The following is a 19,648-nucleotide window of genomic DNA, read 5'->3' on the forward strand; positions in this document are numbered from 1 at the left end:
CGCAAAATGCACACCTGTGTCTAGTTTATAGACGTATTAACATTAACACCAATACCCAGTAAGCGATACTTGCCAAATTGCACTAAACTCAAAGTCGAACGTCAGGACGACTTAGGTGCAAATCAAACTTTGGTTAGCATTGACTTTGACACAGACGCAGTCGCTAATTCGCGTAGGCCTTCAACCTCTCCATCTCATGTAAAAACACAGATAAACATTATGAAACTATAATAGAATGACCTAAATGTCAACTGGTGTGTGTATCTGTATGAAGTCATTAACACCGCGCAGAAATAGCGTTGAGCCCGACTGATTTGTACCACGCCTCGCTCCGTAGGAGCATCAGCTGTAGTGTCCGAGTGACGCCGATGGCAACTAATTGCTTATAGCATATTATTAAACAATCTAAATATATTTCTATTGACGCTAATTGTGCAGACAGACATGACTGCATGATCAACAAAAGAATTAACCCACATTGTACCCACACTACACTGAAATGCGGAGTCACTTTCACATTTAAAAATATCTCTGTGTACTTCATTAATGGGTTGTTTACTTTTGAACGGTGTTTTTGATAATACATATTTCAATTTGCGATAATATGTTTTGTCAGTGGAAATGCGCTCTCGCAGTCAACGTCCAAGCCAATTATCACAAAGATTGCTTTGCTAAAGGATATAAAAATAGAATTATGGAAAAATTTACGGTGAGTAACTTATTTTTGGAACCGAAGCGGTATAAAAAGTATGCAAATAACGAAGTCTAATTTTATACATATCAATTTGATTAAAATATAAACCTTCTTTGTTGTGTTTAGCATGTGGATACCAGGCAAGATATATTTGGGCGTTCAAGAAATTAGCACATTTGGTTTAAAATACTTTGGTACCATTAAAGTTGTCACGAGAAAATTCCATTACGAGTCAAAGTATAATTAAATGATATAGCGATTAAACGGATGTTAGCAACAAATATGTACAACCTGACTTACATTAGTGCTCTCGGTGACAAAACAACATGTTTTGACTCTCTGTTATTTGTGATTCTGCTCGGTACCTATTTTAGTATGTAAATATTGATAAGTCATCTTTCGAGATAAAAATTCCTTTGAAATATTTTATTGCAAGGAAAATAATAGTGACGTTATCTTGGTCAGCTACACAAAATATTTTTAGCATTAACGTCCGTGGATATCCTTAACATCCAAATATATCTCAGCTAAGAACACTAAGGATAATTTAATACGGTAAATCCACCCAGCATGTATTATAGGAAGATTACACCATCTCTCATCAAATGACGTCAGATTCTTGGAAACTCTCGAAGAATTCGCTTGAATTTACTATAACAGTTATGAGGAAAACCATACTTATTCGTAAATGGTCTACGAAGATCATATACGTTATAAATCGTTGATTATTATTTTATTTAATATCCAAGATCCATGCCTTCTGATCACGTACACACCGGAAAATTGCAAGATATTAATGTAAGGTGCATAATAAAAAACATAATAAATAAGTCGTTAAAACCCGGAGGCAACAATTTGCGAAGGAAAATAACACAATATATGGACCTTTATTTTGTAATTACTTAACAGTGTTTCAAGCTAATAAGATCGGAATACATGTTTAATTATTAAACTAATTAAGCCCAATAGTTCCAGTCAAATTGATTACCAAAGTTAGGTGCAAACTCGAAACCTTTTCTTAGAATATTGAGGCAGAAAAGTGAGGGACTTCACACTTACAGTGTTCTTGAATAAATCATAAAATTACTACGTATTAAAGCATTAGGTACGGACGGCAATACGTGACCAAGTGCATGAAGACAAAGCCTGCTCAGAGAAAATTACAGCTAATCAGAATTCCTCTTAAATAGATACACAGATAATAATAGAGTTTATGTCATCTGTTATGTAAACAATATTTAATTAGTGCTGAACTGGTTTGTTTAATGTAAATAATTAGTCATGATGCGTCATGCGTAGGGATACCGTCCAGTTTTCCCCGAATTCATCCAACTTTAAAGATCGTCCAGGTGATATTTCAAGACCCTATGACAAAGACAAAGTTAAGAACAAATACTCACGGTTGTGTATTATTTTTAACTAGCTTTTGCCCGCAACTTCGTTCGCGTGGAATAGTGACTACCAGCAGATTTTTGATTTGACCAATAGATGGCGCTATATGTCCGGAATAATTTTATTTTTATTTTTTTTTGTAATAAAAACTATCCTATGTCCTTTCTCAAGTTTCAAACTATGTCTGTACCAAATTTCACACAAATCGGTTCAGTAGTTTAGGCGTGAAGAAAAGACAGACAGACAGACAGAAAGACAGACAGACAGACAGACAGACAGACAGACAGAGTTACTTTCGCATTTATAATATTAGTTTGGATAATATTAGTTTGGATTAATTTACTAACTTGGGTTTTACTCTGAAAATTACCAAAAATGTAAAAGAACTATGTACTTGTTTTTATTTCATTTGTAACGCTTGAAGCTTTGTTCAGTACTTGCAAAGTTTCACGATACTTAACAAACATTCGAATACAAAAAGATATAATTACTAGACGAAATAAGTAACATTATCAAATAGCTGGAACTGGAACTAAATGTCGTCTATACTGAAACGATACAAAAAATATTTTTTTCCTGTCCAATACACATGAATAGGTATATCCTTGTCAAATAATCATAAATCATACGTAAAGGTCAGTTGACCTAAAAATGATAATCACACACACACAACAAGACAGGAGACTTCCAAAACGTAGTGACGTAACATTAGTGAAACTTTGGGGAGTTCTGTAGCTCCATGCGTCAGCTGCTACGTCACCGGCCGGCTGTCAGCTGGCGAGCCTCGCATGCCATACAAATGTGATGGGGGATCGCCACACGCCTCCATACGTACCTCGCCGCTCGTCACAACCGGTCGTCAATGTCTAGTGCTCCTTATCACAACAATTAACTGATAACCGACAATACACAAGTGTTCCCACGACGTGTTACTCGATATTAATTCATTCTATATATTAGTAGAACAGTGAAATTGTCGCCTATTGTGCGTTATAAGTGTATTTGTGACTGTGCGAATAAAGGATTAAAGATTGCTAACCGATCTTTTGTATCAACCTTCGGCAACTCTACAGGTATGATGATGATTTAAATGATTGTTTTTATCGTTAATGCCTGAATTTAATTAAACCGGTTTTCGTCTTCATGTACTTAATAACTATTTATCTGCACCTCTTCAAACATATTTTGAACGTATAATAACTGAGCTGATTTTCCTTTATTTATCTACCTACTCAATTCAATTAACATTTAAATAATACGTCTCGAATCTTCACCAAAATATTAGAAACGGGTTTTGTCAGACACACCGATACCGATGTTACTTACACACACATACTTACTAAATACTTATATGACACCAGTTTTTCCGAGTGGTCTGGGTCTGATCTATGTTCCCCGAATTAAAAAGTGAATCATAAGTCATACCTAACTGACTGGAGTAATGACAGACAGTTACTATTGATAATGCTGTCTAGCTATTTGAATAACGGACACTTTTGCGCACATTACCTGTTACGACAGACGTTTTACAAATTGTGCAATGACATTATAGCAATTTGACATGAAACATTTGAAGCATTTTCTCTTTGATGATAATGAAGTCATCTTTACATTTTTCGGTACCTAGTATATTTAAAGGCCAGAGGTGAAATGTGAAAACGAGAAACCATTAACTTTTGTGTGGTAATTTTTCGAATTTTCGAGTACACGGGAAAATCTTGCCGGCCGGTAATTTAGTAAAGACACTTTCTATGTAACATTAACTTTCGCATGTCGTGACTGTAATTTGCTACTTGAACCAACTGAAACTACTCACCAAATGAGTAAGGTTTAGGTTGACCTTAGAAACTCGGATAAAATACTTAAGTGTCAAAATATATGATTAACATCTACTCGACAAAATATTCTGTTTTTGACTTTGTCACACGATGCCCTTATTGTTTCTGTCAATAAAAAAACGTAAGGCTATACGAAATTTCACACAGCATTTATGAAAACCTTCATAAGTAAATACACGTAGCTAGAGCAAATTAATTTGAAACTTTGAATCCGTTATCAGTAACTGTGGACGTTTCATTCAACCGTCGCAAAAACCAAAGAAAATCACTGATTATACAATGCTTGCTTACGATTTACTGTTGCATTCTTATGTAATAAAACAAGCCTATGTTGATTATACGTAATACGTGCAACGATAATGCACAAAAGTTAGCCTTTAATCATCATCAGCCTTTTTACTGTCCCACTGCAGGCCTCTTCTTATATACCTAGAGAAAGAATAAGCACACGCTTGCTCAGGATAAGCGATTTAAAAGTTTTAAAGTGCGAGTTTTCCCGATCCATGTCCTTCACTTCACTTGACTCAGCCTTTGGTGTTGAAGCCTACTTAGAAAGTACATCTTATACTTAATATGCATACCCTTCATGTGATGTTTTATGTTATAATGTGCGGTATTTCTAGGAATGAATAATATGTGCAACATTATAATATACTAGCTGGTGCCCGCGACTTCGTCTGCGCAAACATATTGTTCGAAATACTAAATATTTCGAACAATATGTTTACAAATTGTAGCCTATGTGTTATTCTGATGTATAAGCTATATTATTGTAAAGTTTCATTAAAATCCATTCAGTAGTTTTTGCGTGAAAGAGTAACAAACATCCATACATCCATACATCCATACATACAAACTTTCGCGTTTATAATATTAGTAGGATACCTAATCTAATCATGCTTGAATTCCTCTAGCCTAGGATTTCCATAACTGAAAATAACTGCTGCCTTAAGGAGATTTTTCATTTTATAATGACTCATTGTTAACTAACTAGGCACCTTTATAATAACAACATAACCCTACAAAATGAACCGATGACTAGGCTTGGGATTTTCTCAAAGGAAAACGTAATGAAAAACAACAAGCATTATACTTTTGGCGCGCATCCAAACAAGCGTAATCTCGAAAGAGTTGGATTTTGTTTGTGGTATTTTATCAGTTCCATTAATTTATTTTGAAAATGCAGCTTCGATTGTATTAATGTTTTAATGGATAACGAGTAGATAATGTCGACATGTGGTCGATGGAAAGTTCTCCTTGGACGGTGGCCGGATATGTTGCGGGCGTGCGGTGCGCTTGCGCCTCGCGACTCGATGCTCCTAGTGCAATGTACTTTACTACCAAATTATAACTAACTTCTTGCTATACTTAGTTGCAAAATACGTGGTAATGATCGAAATGACCGTCATCATCGTGAACTTGTCTAAACATGTTCGTTCGTCAATCATCTGAACTAAATCAATCACAAATTCGGGTACCGGAACAGTTTCGGTATTCAGGCACCAAATCCATTTATTTTTTACTCACCCGCAAAGGCTGTAGCAACGTTACGCAATATTTATGAATCATTGGTACACTGATCTCTAAGTTAATAATATAATTCAGCTACCTATATGATCGCTTAGTAATAAAAACAATGCAATGGTTAGGTAATGTGGGTTTATTATTGAGATCACAGGTATTTTTTCAAATCAATTTTCAATTTTCCACTTTCCATACCTTTTACTTTCACATACCTAAACTGTATTTCATACTTTTTATATGGTTTTAATGGAGGAAAAAACTCTAGAACAACAAAATTGTGAAGCCTTATTTAGGTAATGAGCTTCGAGTTCGTGTTTGTTGGTGAAATCAAAGTTAATTTTTCTCCACCGCTCTTTCCGTCAAGGTGACGTTGTTTACCTTCAATCTAAACGGATCAACAGCAAAAACTGCCACACAGCAGATTTAATCTATTTTTACAGCATCAGCTACTGAAAAGCAGCCATTTTTTACAATGATCGCTGTGATCAGTTTTTGTGGAGACGCCGAAATCATTAAACGAAATACTCTTAGAAGTTATAGTTTTCTTTCAAACATAATAGAGCAAAAAATATATTCAACTTTATGAAAAGAGTTCAGTTTCAAGGTTAAATACGAATTTGTTAGTTGATGCCGAACGATACAGGTACCGACATGAGAAAAAGTTACAGTTTCTACGAGTTTCTTGGCAGTTCTATTAACCTAAATACGCGTTACTTTACGCACCTCTACAATATTTAACTTACTTTTAACTTTGTTGTGACGACATATCCTTAAAAGGAGGACATCATAATTCAAGTGAAAGTGGCAGACCCCATTTATGGGTCGCCGAGACGCGTGCAGAAGACTAAATCCATTATGCTTATGATGCCATTGATATTCTCAGCGGACACTGAAAGCGGAGTGCCCCTGGCCATTACAAGATAAATGGTCGCGTTACCGCGCTTGAGTGCAAAGTTTCCCGACTCCTTAGATCATCTAGTAGGTAGTACGCCGCCAACGCAACGTAGAAAGTATCTCGCAACTCGCAACAGGTCCACATCTGGTTTTACAGAGTAAACTTTGCTTACAATGTAAACTTAGCGAACAGCCCATTGACTGGCTCTCGTCAAAATAATGTATTATTTAAGTACGTGTAAGAATGTTTACATATCATTCTGCGGTCGGAAGCACGTACTGTTTTGCGTCGGCGTTGAAATTATGCGCGTTAAAAAGCACAGCTGGGCGTGCGATGGCGACTTGGTGCATGCTGGTTTACAGTAACCCGTCAGAGCTGTGACCACGGCGAAGGTTAAGGCAACAGACCGCTTCCGGGTCGAAAGGTCAACGGCTCGGCGTGCGCCTTCAAGCAGTTCGAGAGGCTAAAACATGTTATACGCCAACGATTAATATTTTATACGTGTCAAGTGTTAATGGGTAATTTCCGTGCCCTTCAGTATATAATAATCCTATAATAGTTAAATGACTTTTAGCTTTATCTTTATTAAATACAGCCAATTAATTAAAAACATAGCAAGGTATAATTTACACTTTCGAAGCGTTTAGTGTCGTTCGTCTATGGCGACGGTGCTTATTTTCGTCACAAATTAGTCTCACTTTTTATGTAATTAGGTAGGTAGTATACTGTGTCGTGAAGGTCACATAGGCAGTCGTTTCGTGTGAAACAAACGACCCTAATATCGTTGAGAAAAGCCTTGTTAGATGATTATATTAGAATTACATATTATCAAGGAATTTACAAAAATACCTACTATAAAAAACTTTAGTTTTTACCCGTCACAAAGAGTTAGGAAGAGTGTAATATTCGAAAGTTATTCATAAAGATTTTTATAATTCAGAATTTATATTAAGTCATAACTTTGCAACATCACTGCAAAAGTATAAGGTCAAGTTACCAGCTGAATAAATACTGACTTACAAAAGGTTTTCTAGAAAAACTTGTAATTTATCATCCTTTGTTAACGCGCAGTTGGTATGGTTACACCTGAGAATAGTGTTATTTATAGTAAAAGAGTTGTAATTTACCGTTATCAGTTATCGAAGTAAAGATACATAATATCTTACAGGTATTATGTTGAAGAAAATACTGGAAATGTGATGCAACTTCATTTTAAGTGGTGCTATTAGCAAGCAATAAATCAATATAAATAGCTAAATTACTTTGATATTATAGTTGAGCGAATGATAAGAACATAAGAACTGAAATCAGGAAATATTTAGTCTTAAGTGCAACTCATTTAAATAAGTACATAGGTACTCAATAAACAACATAACATGTCATTGTTTTCTCTTCTTCTAAGAAAACTACTTTGATATTTTGAAAACATCGGGAATTCTATACTTAGACATAAGAAAAGTTCGACGTAGCAACACCTAACTACTAACATTAAAAAGTACACTCAAAGAAAAACTAATAATTAACCAGATAACTATCAAAAGCTTTTACAATCGCAATAATAGAGTCACGGAGGATGCGTCAGCGCAGAGCACCGCTATAGTTTCACGGCGCATGCGTCGAGCTGCCGAACAATCCCTAGCGACCCCACATAAATTGCCCTACAGCCATTGTACAAAGCAAGATGGCGTAACCACAGTTTTAATATCACCTCCATGGAGAACAAAATGACTAGCGGAGGTGCCATAATGGCCCGAGGCTGCGGGATTGTTCGAAAGAGTTACCCGCGGCCCTGGTACATAAAAGGCCTACAACGGAACACGACGGTTTTTACTCAGTAAGAGTCTGACACTCCCTCACCGCTGCTAACCCACAGCAGGAGGGACCATTTGATGATTTTTGGCGTCGTTAAAAAAAGAAAATAGCTCGCCTAAATGCGGGTGATGAGGAACGTTACTGTTTTCGCGCTAGTACGCCTTCTTTGGACCCGACCATTTTTTGTAATAGGTACCAAAAATCGTAGTCTAAGAAACCGAACGCCATGGCCACTGTATGAATTTGACTTAAAAAAAACGGCGATTGACCTGCATTATGGCATCTCCGCTCATCTTTCATTATTCTGTGATCTCTTTGTTGCTAAACCTGCAACGAAATACTTATGTGTGTGTTCTTTTGTTTCAGGTAAGATATGGCTAAACTATGCAATCAAGTGAGGTGCGCTTGGATTTGAAAGGTCTTGTGGTATCTCTGGTAGAATCTCGATTATCTATGTTACGTTGATAGTTTGGTAGCCCGCAGCCCGCAGCACTGTCGGATGTGGGGATCATTATATCAATTGAGTTATCTACAAAAAGCTCGCGTCTAATGGTTTAACACTGCAACTTTAAGCACGCTATTCGTATAACGAGTGGCAGTTTTATATTCGAATTCAATATATCTAAACTAATATTTTGAAGGCGATAAATATTTTATTAAAACCACACATAAACATAATATCTTGTTTACAATGACGTTGCCGACCACATTTTGTTTTCAAAATCACCTCATCCTAATATAATATGCATAGACGACACTGTATTTTGAACTAAACTGGTATTGGCATACCTTTTCATCGTAAATTGTCAGTTATTACACCTATTAATAATTTTGGTCATTCTCAACCGGTATAATTAAGCCAAATCTCAGACAAGAATAACTTCCGCGTTCGTACCTACATACGTTGCTCTGACATTTGCGCACACGCAATCGTACGCAAGCGATCAGTTCCTTATCCAGCTGAGTTCCTCCCACGTGGTGGCTTTATGTCGCAAGTTCGTAATGTAAAGCATAGTAGTCTCCATCGATTCCCACGCTAATATGGAATACCCACGTTTAAATAAATACGACGAAGATTGACGAACATAACAAAGAATTTCCCAAATTCAAAACATATTTACACATGGAATATGGATCGATTCTACCGTATCTGTTTTCGTAGAAAGGCTACGAAAAAAGATAAGCTGCCCCAATTTTCGTAGGGGCTGTCTGCTACGCCGTATTTCGTAGCCTCGTAGGCTCAAATAATAAATTGCAGTTCCGGGTAGTTACACCGCGTGAAAAACAAATAATTTCATTATAATGATCTGAAATATGATTTATAACAATACGCTTAGTACACAAAAACTTTCTAAAAAAATGACGGAAATTATAATTAATCGACTACATTAGCGGCTCTCGCATGAAAAATGACAGTGCCGCTTAACAATACAGATTTAGAAAGTAAGAAAGCTACAAATTGTTTTCTTACATGGTGAATAGAAAAGAAATAGGCTTGGTGCGTTTATGTCCATTATCTAACCCTGTCATTTATAATATTTTACTTCCGTGAACTAACTCTGAAATCGTGGTAGAAGGCATTTTGTGAATGCGTTTTTAATACAAAACCATAACACGATGTTTTTGTATACCAGACAAAACAGGGGCCGGTCGTGTATTGGCCGCAACCCATACAAAACTTTAAATGTTAAGAGGTACTTCTAATCGCCACGGGGACGGTCATAGCCCCGGCTAGGGGAGGCCCCACATCGATACCGATTCTACTCGCAATAGAGCATGAATAAAAGGTTATCGATAACAAAACAATATAACGGTGTCAAGTGCCAAGCTTACATTATCTGTGCGCTTCTCAATTTAGATACTGACAGGTACTGTCTACCAATAATGATGCTTCATTTGATAAATTAATTAGGTTTGTTATTGTTTTGAATATCGATTGGCGCTATTACTAAAATTAATCTGTCTATCTATTTAGCACAAAGAAACATGATTGGCGTCTGATAAAAGATATTTTTAAACTTCGAGAGTGTCTAGATTTTTCGCAAAGATAAGGTACAAACAAAATGTTTTGATAATCTCTTCTTATCTAATTATCCTATTATGAAATGTTTACAACAATTACGGTAAGCAAAGGATTAAATTTACAATGCATTATGCCGCTTTACGATGTTGACTATATATTAATAAATGTTTATTATGAGTACATATTACTTATGTTGGTATGTAGGTATAGTTAAAGCTGTATCTTTTATTTTATTCATAACAAAGATGCGGTAAAAACATATTATGTAAGATAGCAGACTTACCTACCATTACGTAACATACAATATTGTGTTTACGTCAATTTGTATTTATTTATCATAATTTAAACAACAGACTGGAGACGGACGTCTATTTTATTTGTTCTTAGTTTAGCTTGAAACACCTCGACAGTTTTTAAGGAAAATTGATATTCATAATCAGTATTTGTTTTTCTTTATAAATATAACAAATGTCAATACAATACGCACTTTAACATGACTCGTGTACCTAACGTAACCTATTCATAAAAGTTTGAAAAAGAAAAGGCCGAAATGCACAATGAAACAAAAGAAAGCCAAAACAAAACGAACAATTAGGTGAACTAACAACAACAGTTAGCTACTGTATTACTTACCCGTGTTTACTCATTACACGTAAGTACTCGTATTAACCAGTCATTGTATAGCGAGCCAGGTATAATGTCCTGCGGTTCGAGTGACCGCGGCATACAATATACGTATTGAGTCGGTGACCACATGTCGCCGGATCGTCGGTAATGCGATATGCTGTTGCATCCCAGGGGTTGTGGAAACCTTGTCAACTAGCCAATGGTTGCGTCGCGTATATAATGTATATAGCCACTGCACTGCCTGTTGGATTCCCGTGAACAAGCATACAATGTGTAACTACAGATGTCACTTTAAATTAAAAATAGCCTCGTGCACTTTTTCGTGGTTCTGTGATCATTTGGTATTTTCTCATCGACGCTGAAAATATTTCTCATCTCAAAAGTCTGAGTTGTAGGCGACAGAAATACTACTTTACCGTTGTACGACAGACGTCTCAATAATAATACCAACGAACCTTAGTTCAGCGACTCCTGAACCGAGTTGCACGACCCATGTAAAAAAACTCATGATAAAAGATTTCAAATAAATATATTAGACAAAATATTGATAAAATTTTATATACAAATGTTATCATCGACAGATTTAGTATGTGCCAGCTATTTATACCGTTGATATGTCGAAATAATAAGAACGCCCCACAAATACCTTGGGTATTCAAAATAAATACGATAATATTTTCGCACACAATCAAGTTTATCTTGAAATGATGAAAATACGCATTGGAATTGCCAATATTGCTACAGCTCGGTATTATAATGTTTATCCAGACTAACTTTATTAGTTTTTACTGGGTTTTCCACTATGCCTGGTATCCTAAATAATATATAAGAAAAACAGGATGTATAACTGGGGCGTCGAGTATAGGAACATTTATTCTTTTGTTTTTCTTTAATTGCAGCGCGAAGGTTGTCATAACAAAACGTATTTTCTTCAAGAATTGTTTTTGGGCGCCGATTCAAAAGTGTTGTAGATATATAACTAGTTTTCATAGCTGTGTTTTAAAATAGTCCACTTTTTCGTGTTGGTTCACTGAACTTTTCGGTCACTGCCGAACACCGACATGGTTTGCAGATAATTGTCACAACGCACTAAAAACGTGTTATTATATTTTTTTATGATTGAGGTCCTTCTGATAGCCCAATGTCGTTAAGTAACCATAATCAATAAGACTGTTTTTATCTCGAAATTGGATTGAATGTCAGAATGCTAAAAAACTTGTTAAATGCAGCAAGATCTGCACTAGCAATCGTCATGAATGATGCAAAATTTATGCAACAACTAGGTTTCACAGTTTCATGTTTGCGCATTCCTAGATCAATGTTACAATAATTACAACGATGTTTTCATATCTTAATTTCGTCTTATTTCAAATTCTATTGCAAATATTGTCGAACATATTATGACGAGTTTTTTAGGTATATGAATAATTTTGCGTCTATAATTTTTCCTGAACCTAAGTGCATGCGTACTGGTTAGGCGAACAGGAGGTAAAGCAAAATCCGATCCAGTTGTTTGTCTCGTGTTTAAATATAAAATGTCATTCCGCATATTAATTTATTTGAGTTTATATAGCCGGTCAACGGCGACGGCCATGCTGTTAATCGTCTGAAGGACGCACGTTTTAAGAATTTTAAATTTTAATCCGATAGGTAAAGAAACTTGATTGCGGACTTTGTAAAAACAAAAATAGCAAAACTCGTACCTGATGTTCTCGTATAAAACTACATTAACAGGTTTTAAAATGTAACTTTACATGTAAGCGAATACATTAATTACCTAAGAATTTGCAAATTATGAATTTGGAATAATTAGAATGGATGCAGTAAACCGACAGAATTCATATTTTCTTACAATTTGTTAAAAAATAATACGTAATAAAATATTGATCTGGATAATGCAGACGCTTTAAAATACTAAACTGAATGCCATCGAAATGCAGATAAAGAATTTGCATAAATCATTGTATCGCTATTCCGAATGACTTTCTTCGAAGTCTGCCATATCTTGACCACGCGAGCTACATTCAACACGTCCAAAGGCATGACGAAGCATTTTGCCAAGTCTGATCGATAACTATTTGTATGTCATTCAGTGAGACAGTCGTGGGAATTAAAAAATCACAATCAGCGGGATAGCCTTACTTTGCATAATCAATAGATTGGTATGCTTATGTGCTTACCTTCTCGCTATTTTGAAATAGGTACATTCGTTTTGCAGACTTCTTTTCCTTAAATGAACTTGATTTTTTCGAAATATTAAGCATGTCGTTAAGCTAGATCAATAAATAATGTAGGTACCTACTTATATCATATCTACGGCAAATTTTATTATGAAACTTTTCTACAAATAGTCACATTTCAATAGACAGAGATAGATTGGGATTTCCCGAAGATAAAATCTTACCTATTTTAAAACGTGGTGAAATAATCGCGATCAATCCATCGCTGCGTGTTAAGTCAGCAGTTATATGACATTGCGATTTTCTAAAACAAACATCAGTGCGAGGCCAAAATAAATGGATTACCACGCCTTAGTTATTACGTACTGGGTAAAATCAATCGCTGCCTGTAGAATATGTTGCTGGTATGATGGTGAATTGACACCCAGAACAAATGAAAAGAGAGCATTGCATATGCAAAAACTCGCAAATAGTTAATTAAGCTACTATTCAATGAAAAAACTTTGAGACCTTGCTAAAGCAACCGCATGAATACCTACGTAAAATTAGGCGCAACGTGTATTATAATTTTTGCTACTATTTTTACCTTCAGCTAGTCTGACATTCAGGCCATGTTTTCAAGGGGCGAAAAACATGCTAGTGATAAGATAAATAAGAATTGACGATGATTTATGTTGCACCATGCAACGTCCATCAGACAGAAATTTCACTCATGCGCTCCACGATAATATTGGAACTTTGTTTTGTTACGCTATCAGTATAAAACAAATACATTAGATAACGACTGCAATAGAAATGCGGTGTAATCACAGTAATACAAAAAAACTCAAAAACAGCAATAGTAGGAATACTGTTATTCGGGTTTTGTGTAGGTTTAATCCATTTAAGGAATATTATCGCTTTAACGAAATCGACGTGGCCGCGGCGCCGAAGCCCTACTTCACGAGTGGGCGAAAAGACCGCTTACAAGTGTCACCCGGCTGCAGTGGCCTGATACCTTCAATCTAACATTCATTATCATAATCGGATACCTTTTCAGCAATGCGGTAACAGGGTTAGCCTCTCTTTACGAGTATCTCTGGTATTTCAATAGCTTGTCGTTCAATGGTGTTGTTCGCGTGTTATGTGAGATGTCTGCCTGTGATAAAAAGGCTACGTAGCCAAAATAATTCATTGTCAAGATGATGACCTACTATCGTCGCCGTGACAGTAACCGATAAGATACATATATACCTAATCCTTTGTTCTGGGAGATTTTTCTTCAGTAGTACGCGATTATCGAAATGTAGGCAGTGTGTGTACCTAAATTTTCATACGTGTTAGTAACAAAAAAATTCGTGAAAAGTCGTGGTCACATTAGTGCAAATCTGTAACATATAGGGCGATTCAGTGGCTCAGCAATACATAGATTATGATGGCTTTGACTACATTGTATCCGTTTAGCCCCTACATAGTGATAGAGGGAACCGCTGTTCGTAAGTAATACCTTTGTCAATGTACCTCTTTATACATTAAACATGCAACGTTCAGTAAACATGTCCACGAAAGTCTCAGAGGATGATCATGTTTTTTGAATATTTTTTGGGAATCAGAGATTCGATATTTTTTTAATTTTCACAAATATCGCAGGAGATTTTTATACCAGAAATAAATACTTTGATCATACATCATAGATAGGACTATATACTTACGTCGTAGAAGACAACACAAACTAAATAATTTCAGTGGTAAAATAAAATCTAAGTAAATAAAACCCGAATTAAGAAGATTAAGAAAATAATTTCTTATACCATGTAGCAATTCCAATGCACTCATTTTACGAATGATAATTAAAACTTATCACCTGCACGTTTCAAGACATGATCCAGTGAGTGCATTCAACCGTTTTTAACCGACCGTTACACCGTGTAAAAGTAAAATAAAATGTACGGCTTTGATAATGGCGAACGCAATAACACAAAGCAATCAGGCTTATCGTCTGCAGTTTACACGACTGCAGTACACTCGAATATAATCGCACACACGATTAGTTCACCATAACTGATAATATTGCTACATTGTCCTGTTGACCATGTGTCTCAATTATACCGCTACCATCGCCTTAAGAGTTGAGAACCTCCTCCCTTTGGGAAATCTGTGAAAAATGAAAATGGAGCAAGCACTTTCGTGTTGATGATAAAATGTTCAAAAGTTGAATTAAACAATTAAATCTTGGCTCCTAAATAGATCTAAGTCACGAACCATTCAGAGAGAAAGCAAGGTCTGCTTCTTTTTATTAGTCAGCAATTGGACACCGTAATTTCTCGAATTTGAATCATAAAATGTTATTTCTACTCAACTGGAATGTACCCATTGTCATTGTGTGCTTCATCTTTGTACAATAAGGAGCTCAATAACGAGCTATAAAGAATAATTTGTGTATGCATGTCCGCGTGTCATCTGTCTGATGGTACACGCAGGTCGGCTGGAGTCGCCGCGTGACCGCTCGGCGCCACTCTACCGCACGTCGCGAACTTGACCCACTTCTCCCGAGAGACCATTGTCTTCGCGCTAACCTCGATCATCGACGCTCAAGCACCTCGAAATTATCTCTCATAAAGTATTCCTCAACGCCACGCTCGGGGGAAAACAATCGTTTTCACGACCTTTTCCATGACCACGGCACAACCCACATTTATTGAATAGAACCATCTTTCGTGTCATGTCATCTAATTGTGAACTTTCCCAACTTTCGTTTCGATCACCGGGCTGTGAATGAAGAATCCCGTTATTACTCCATGTCATTGTCCCAGTGAACTACATGCTTTATACTTTCCACGATTTGATGAGTAAACAGTTTCGTGCTTCCGGAACTGCCGACTTCCTGTAAACACCAGCATAATGTTGCTAAATGTAACAAAAGCGAAAGTTTTACAGTGGGTGTCTCAAAAGCCCGGTTCACACGCAAATGATTAAAGGTGTTGTTTGTTTTGTTGCAGGCATGTCCCTAGACGAAGGCAGACAGTCACAGAGGCCGTACAGGTACGGCATGGTGCTGCTGTGCGCCGGCGCGCTGATCAACTGGCTGGGGCTGGCGGAGGACTACGCGGAGCCCGTGCGCTACGTGGGCGTGGCCTGCATCGTGGCAGGAGCTCTGCTCATCTGCGCTGCCATGTGCTGCTGGCTGCAGTCGCCCGCGAGGCAGCCGCAGACTGACCGCGCGTCACCTGACACACATCAGGTAGCTTTCAAAGTCCTTTGTATTTTGCATCTCTATCAAATTCCTCTTTGTATTTAACTTCTTACCAAGTAAATATTTGTTTTCCGTCCCCTCAAGTTCTAATATGCCATGTTGCATTACAATTACCAATGTTATTAGACCGAAATTAAGATTAATTTGATAAAATTGTTTTTGTTACCTATATCTGTTCTTACATAGTCGTAATCAAGCCATGCTAAACTATAATAGGCATAAATTATACCTACTTATTATAAACCCATCATAATTAAGTAGTTTATTAGGAATAACCCAAACAATTCCTGGGCAGTACAATGTGATTTTGCTCGCCTAACCTCTATGCTTATCATTTTCAGATTGACGACCCCATCCACGTAATATCGATGCCGGATGAGGAGACAATGCAGCAAAAGCCTCCAGACTACGACACGGTGGCGGGAGCCCCGCCGACGTACGACGACGCTATCAAGCTGAACCCCGCGCGGCTGCTGCCGGCCACCAGCAGCGGGCGCCACGAGCTGCCGAGCGCGCCGCACCTCACGGACGTGGCCGTCATCCCCGGCCAGCCCGACGACTCCATGCCCACCAGCCCGCTGGCCGCCATCGCGCCCGTGCACCGCTCGCAGGTGCCCAAGACGCCGCCGCCGCCCTACAACCCCACGCACGCCATCAGATGAAAGCCCGGCTGGACAACTTTGTTACTTTAAATCGACTGCTGTTTCATGTGATGAGACTCGTATATAGAATAGTCCACATTGTTGAAATCGCAACAATGTCATGGTATTATATTTATATTGTACGTACTACATATCCTAACATGAAACTATTGTTTTAATTACTATAAGGTGGTCGAGTAAGAGCGTTGCGTACTTATGTGATAATAGGGAAGTTATTATTAGTTACTTATTTCCTGCTCTGTACATAATTATGAAATTTTTGTAAAATAGTGTTTTGTTAAATATGTACCTATAGTTAGATAAGTGATAAACTCTTCCAATAATTATTTTATAAATTGTGTTCCAAACAGAGCACCTCTGTGGTTCCAAATAATTGTAAAGTAGGATAAGTCATCGGGCCGGCCGCTGCCGTGCGCCGGGTCGGTCGGGTGACAACACACACCCGTACATATCTGTTCATTATCAATTATAAGTATACAAGCAGTAGTAGTGTCCTACGTCACTGTGCCATTAACTCAAAGTCCTCTCAGCGTTGTCACTGGTGTATGTGCACATCAGTGTTATCGAATACAGCTGTTTTCTTAGCGTAGTTTGCTCACGAACCTGTAGTTATAAGACACACTACGACCGATCACTGCTGCTATAACAAACAACCATTGTAAACAAATAGAAATCCGATTGATAGGTGAACAACATGTGACGAATTAGAATTGATCGTTGTCTGAACAATGTTGTTAAAATATTGAATTAGAAGTTTTGATTTGAAAATCATTGTTAGCTTGTCGTTGTGATAATGCCCGTTAGTATCATCATTTTAGTTGACTACCGCGTTAATATTCTTAGTGGAGGTATTATTAGTTTCCTGTTCCGATTTGTCTATTCTAGTCTTCAAATTAAAGCATATTTACTTAATGTTCTGTTAGATCATCCAGTCATGCATAATAATTTGTAATTTGTACATATTCTGATTGCACAACTTAAATATTTCGAACAAAGTGACGCTCATTATAAGTGCTTTTCAAAACGAAATAGGAACTAACATGCGTTGGGCATGTGCTAGTCAATATGTCCAATGAACAACTTCTCAAAATTGTACTGTATTAGATTGACGATTTGGGCATGTTTATTGCAGTTGATTTGAAGTTAATAATGCAGTCAAAATACGAAACCGAACATAGTATTGTAATCGGATACTAACGAGTTGATAGTCTAGGGATAGATCTTAATACTCGAGAATCTTTTCACTATGGATCTCGTGGCCTAACAACTTTAGGAGTAGAATTAGGTACTGCCATTACCTAATAGTAAAATCATTAATTGACGTACATTAACAGCCGTGTGCTTTCGAGTGTTTAAAAATGGGACCAATACTGTTTTTTAAATAATACTTAAACCGTGTGCTTATTCTAATTGATTCAAATAGCGCGTGCCTGCAAGTCTTTATGAGGAATTTACAATGCTGAAGTTGTGCATTTATTATTTGTACATTGTACAAAGTTTTGAAGATAAGAGTGTATATAAAAACAAAAAATAAATGTTGTTGAGAGATATTCTGGTTTTATTTGTCCTGTTACAACGCTCAAGGGTATGAGCAGATACATGTGAACTCATATTTCCACTATTACCTGCATGAAGAACTGGCAACTTTTATAACTAGATTTTTGTGCTTGTCTTATAGAAACAGAATAAGGTTGTACATAAGGAAATACATAGGGGAGTTCATAGAGAGTATATAGGGGAGTACATAGAGTGTACATAAGGAAATACATAGGACAGGACATAGAGTGTACATGAGAAAATATATAGCTGAGTTCATAGACTGTACATAGTTTAGTTCCTATTGTACATAAGGGAGTTCATAGAGTTTACATAAGGAAATACATAGGGGAGTTCATAGAGTGTATAGAAGGAAATACATAAGGGAGTACATAGAGCGTAAATCAGGAAATACATAGGGAAGTATATAGAGAGTACATAGGGGAGTACCTACATAGAGTGTACATAAGTGAATACATACGGGAGTTCATAGAGTGTACATAAGGAAATACATAGGTAAGTTCATACAGTGTACATAGTATACATAGGGGAGTACATAGATTGTAGGTGGGTTTTGGGGGCTGTCATTTGTAAATTTCTGACGTCCGAACCTTGAAACTTGGCTGCAAAATGAATAAACGATGCAAGCACGCAATGCAAGTTTGAATAAACGAATTTTGATTTGACAAAACCGTACATGGATGTAATAAACATTCCAATTTGCGTTAAGGACTGTCTGCGCCATACCTACGCCTAGTGATTTTTAATAGCAACAAGTTACACTTTGATGTGATACTATCAAATAATTATTTTTTGTTTTACGTTCACCCGCAAACTTTTTATATTACTCACTTCTATATTGTACACGGTTGCGTCGCCAGAAAATCTATAATTTCATTTTGTAAAATATCAAGAATTCAGATTATTAAACCTGTATTGCGAAGAAACTGAGGTTTTCATTATTAAACTTCCAAATGTCCACCACTGGACATTAAATGGCGACCGTGACAGGACGGATTTGCAAAAATTCGGATCGACTACGAAGACAAAGGAATTCTCACTAAAAGGAAATCTACCAAAGATTCATCGTGGAGGACTACAGACGCAAGAACACTATAATAGAAGACAACTAAGCCAGCCAGGTCGGTCAGAAGAACTCGCCGCGCCCAGCCTTAGCTTCTACTCCGTCGAGGTTCACCGTCAGCCTGCCACGTCAGTCCGAGAATTTCGTCA

The 19,648-nt window shown here is 37.0% G+C and overlaps 1 protein-coding gene across 9 annotated transcripts in view; it reads left to right on the forward strand.

Moving 5' to 3' along the window:
* Positions 1-18,427, forward strand: part of LOC110375908 (uncharacterized) — a 62,212-nt gene extending 43,785 nt beyond the window's left edge. For 7 of the 9 annotated variants that reach the window (XM_049838462.2, XM_021334203.3, XM_021334201.3 and 4 more), the window contains 2 exons: positions 15,964-16,205; positions 16,559-18,427. In XM_049838462.2, coding sequence (XP_049694419.1) covers positions 15,964-16,205; positions 16,559-16,879 — 563 coding nt within the window. In that variant the 3' untranslated portion in view covers positions 16,880-18,427. Of the gene's footprint in view, positions 1-2,965; positions 3,160-14,384; positions 14,461-15,963; positions 16,206-16,558 lie in introns of those variants that run through there. The other 2 variants (XM_021334205.3, XM_049838464.2) reach the window with 2 other exon arrangements.
* The last annotated feature ends 1,221 nt before the right edge of the window (positions 18,428-19,648 follow it).

This window comes from Helicoverpa armigera, chromosome 8, assembly GCF_030705265.1.
Source record: "Helicoverpa armigera isolate CAAS_96S chromosome 8, ASM3070526v1, whole genome shotgun sequence".
NCBI lineage: Eukaryota > Metazoa > Arthropoda > Insecta > Lepidoptera > Noctuidae > Helicoverpa > Helicoverpa armigera.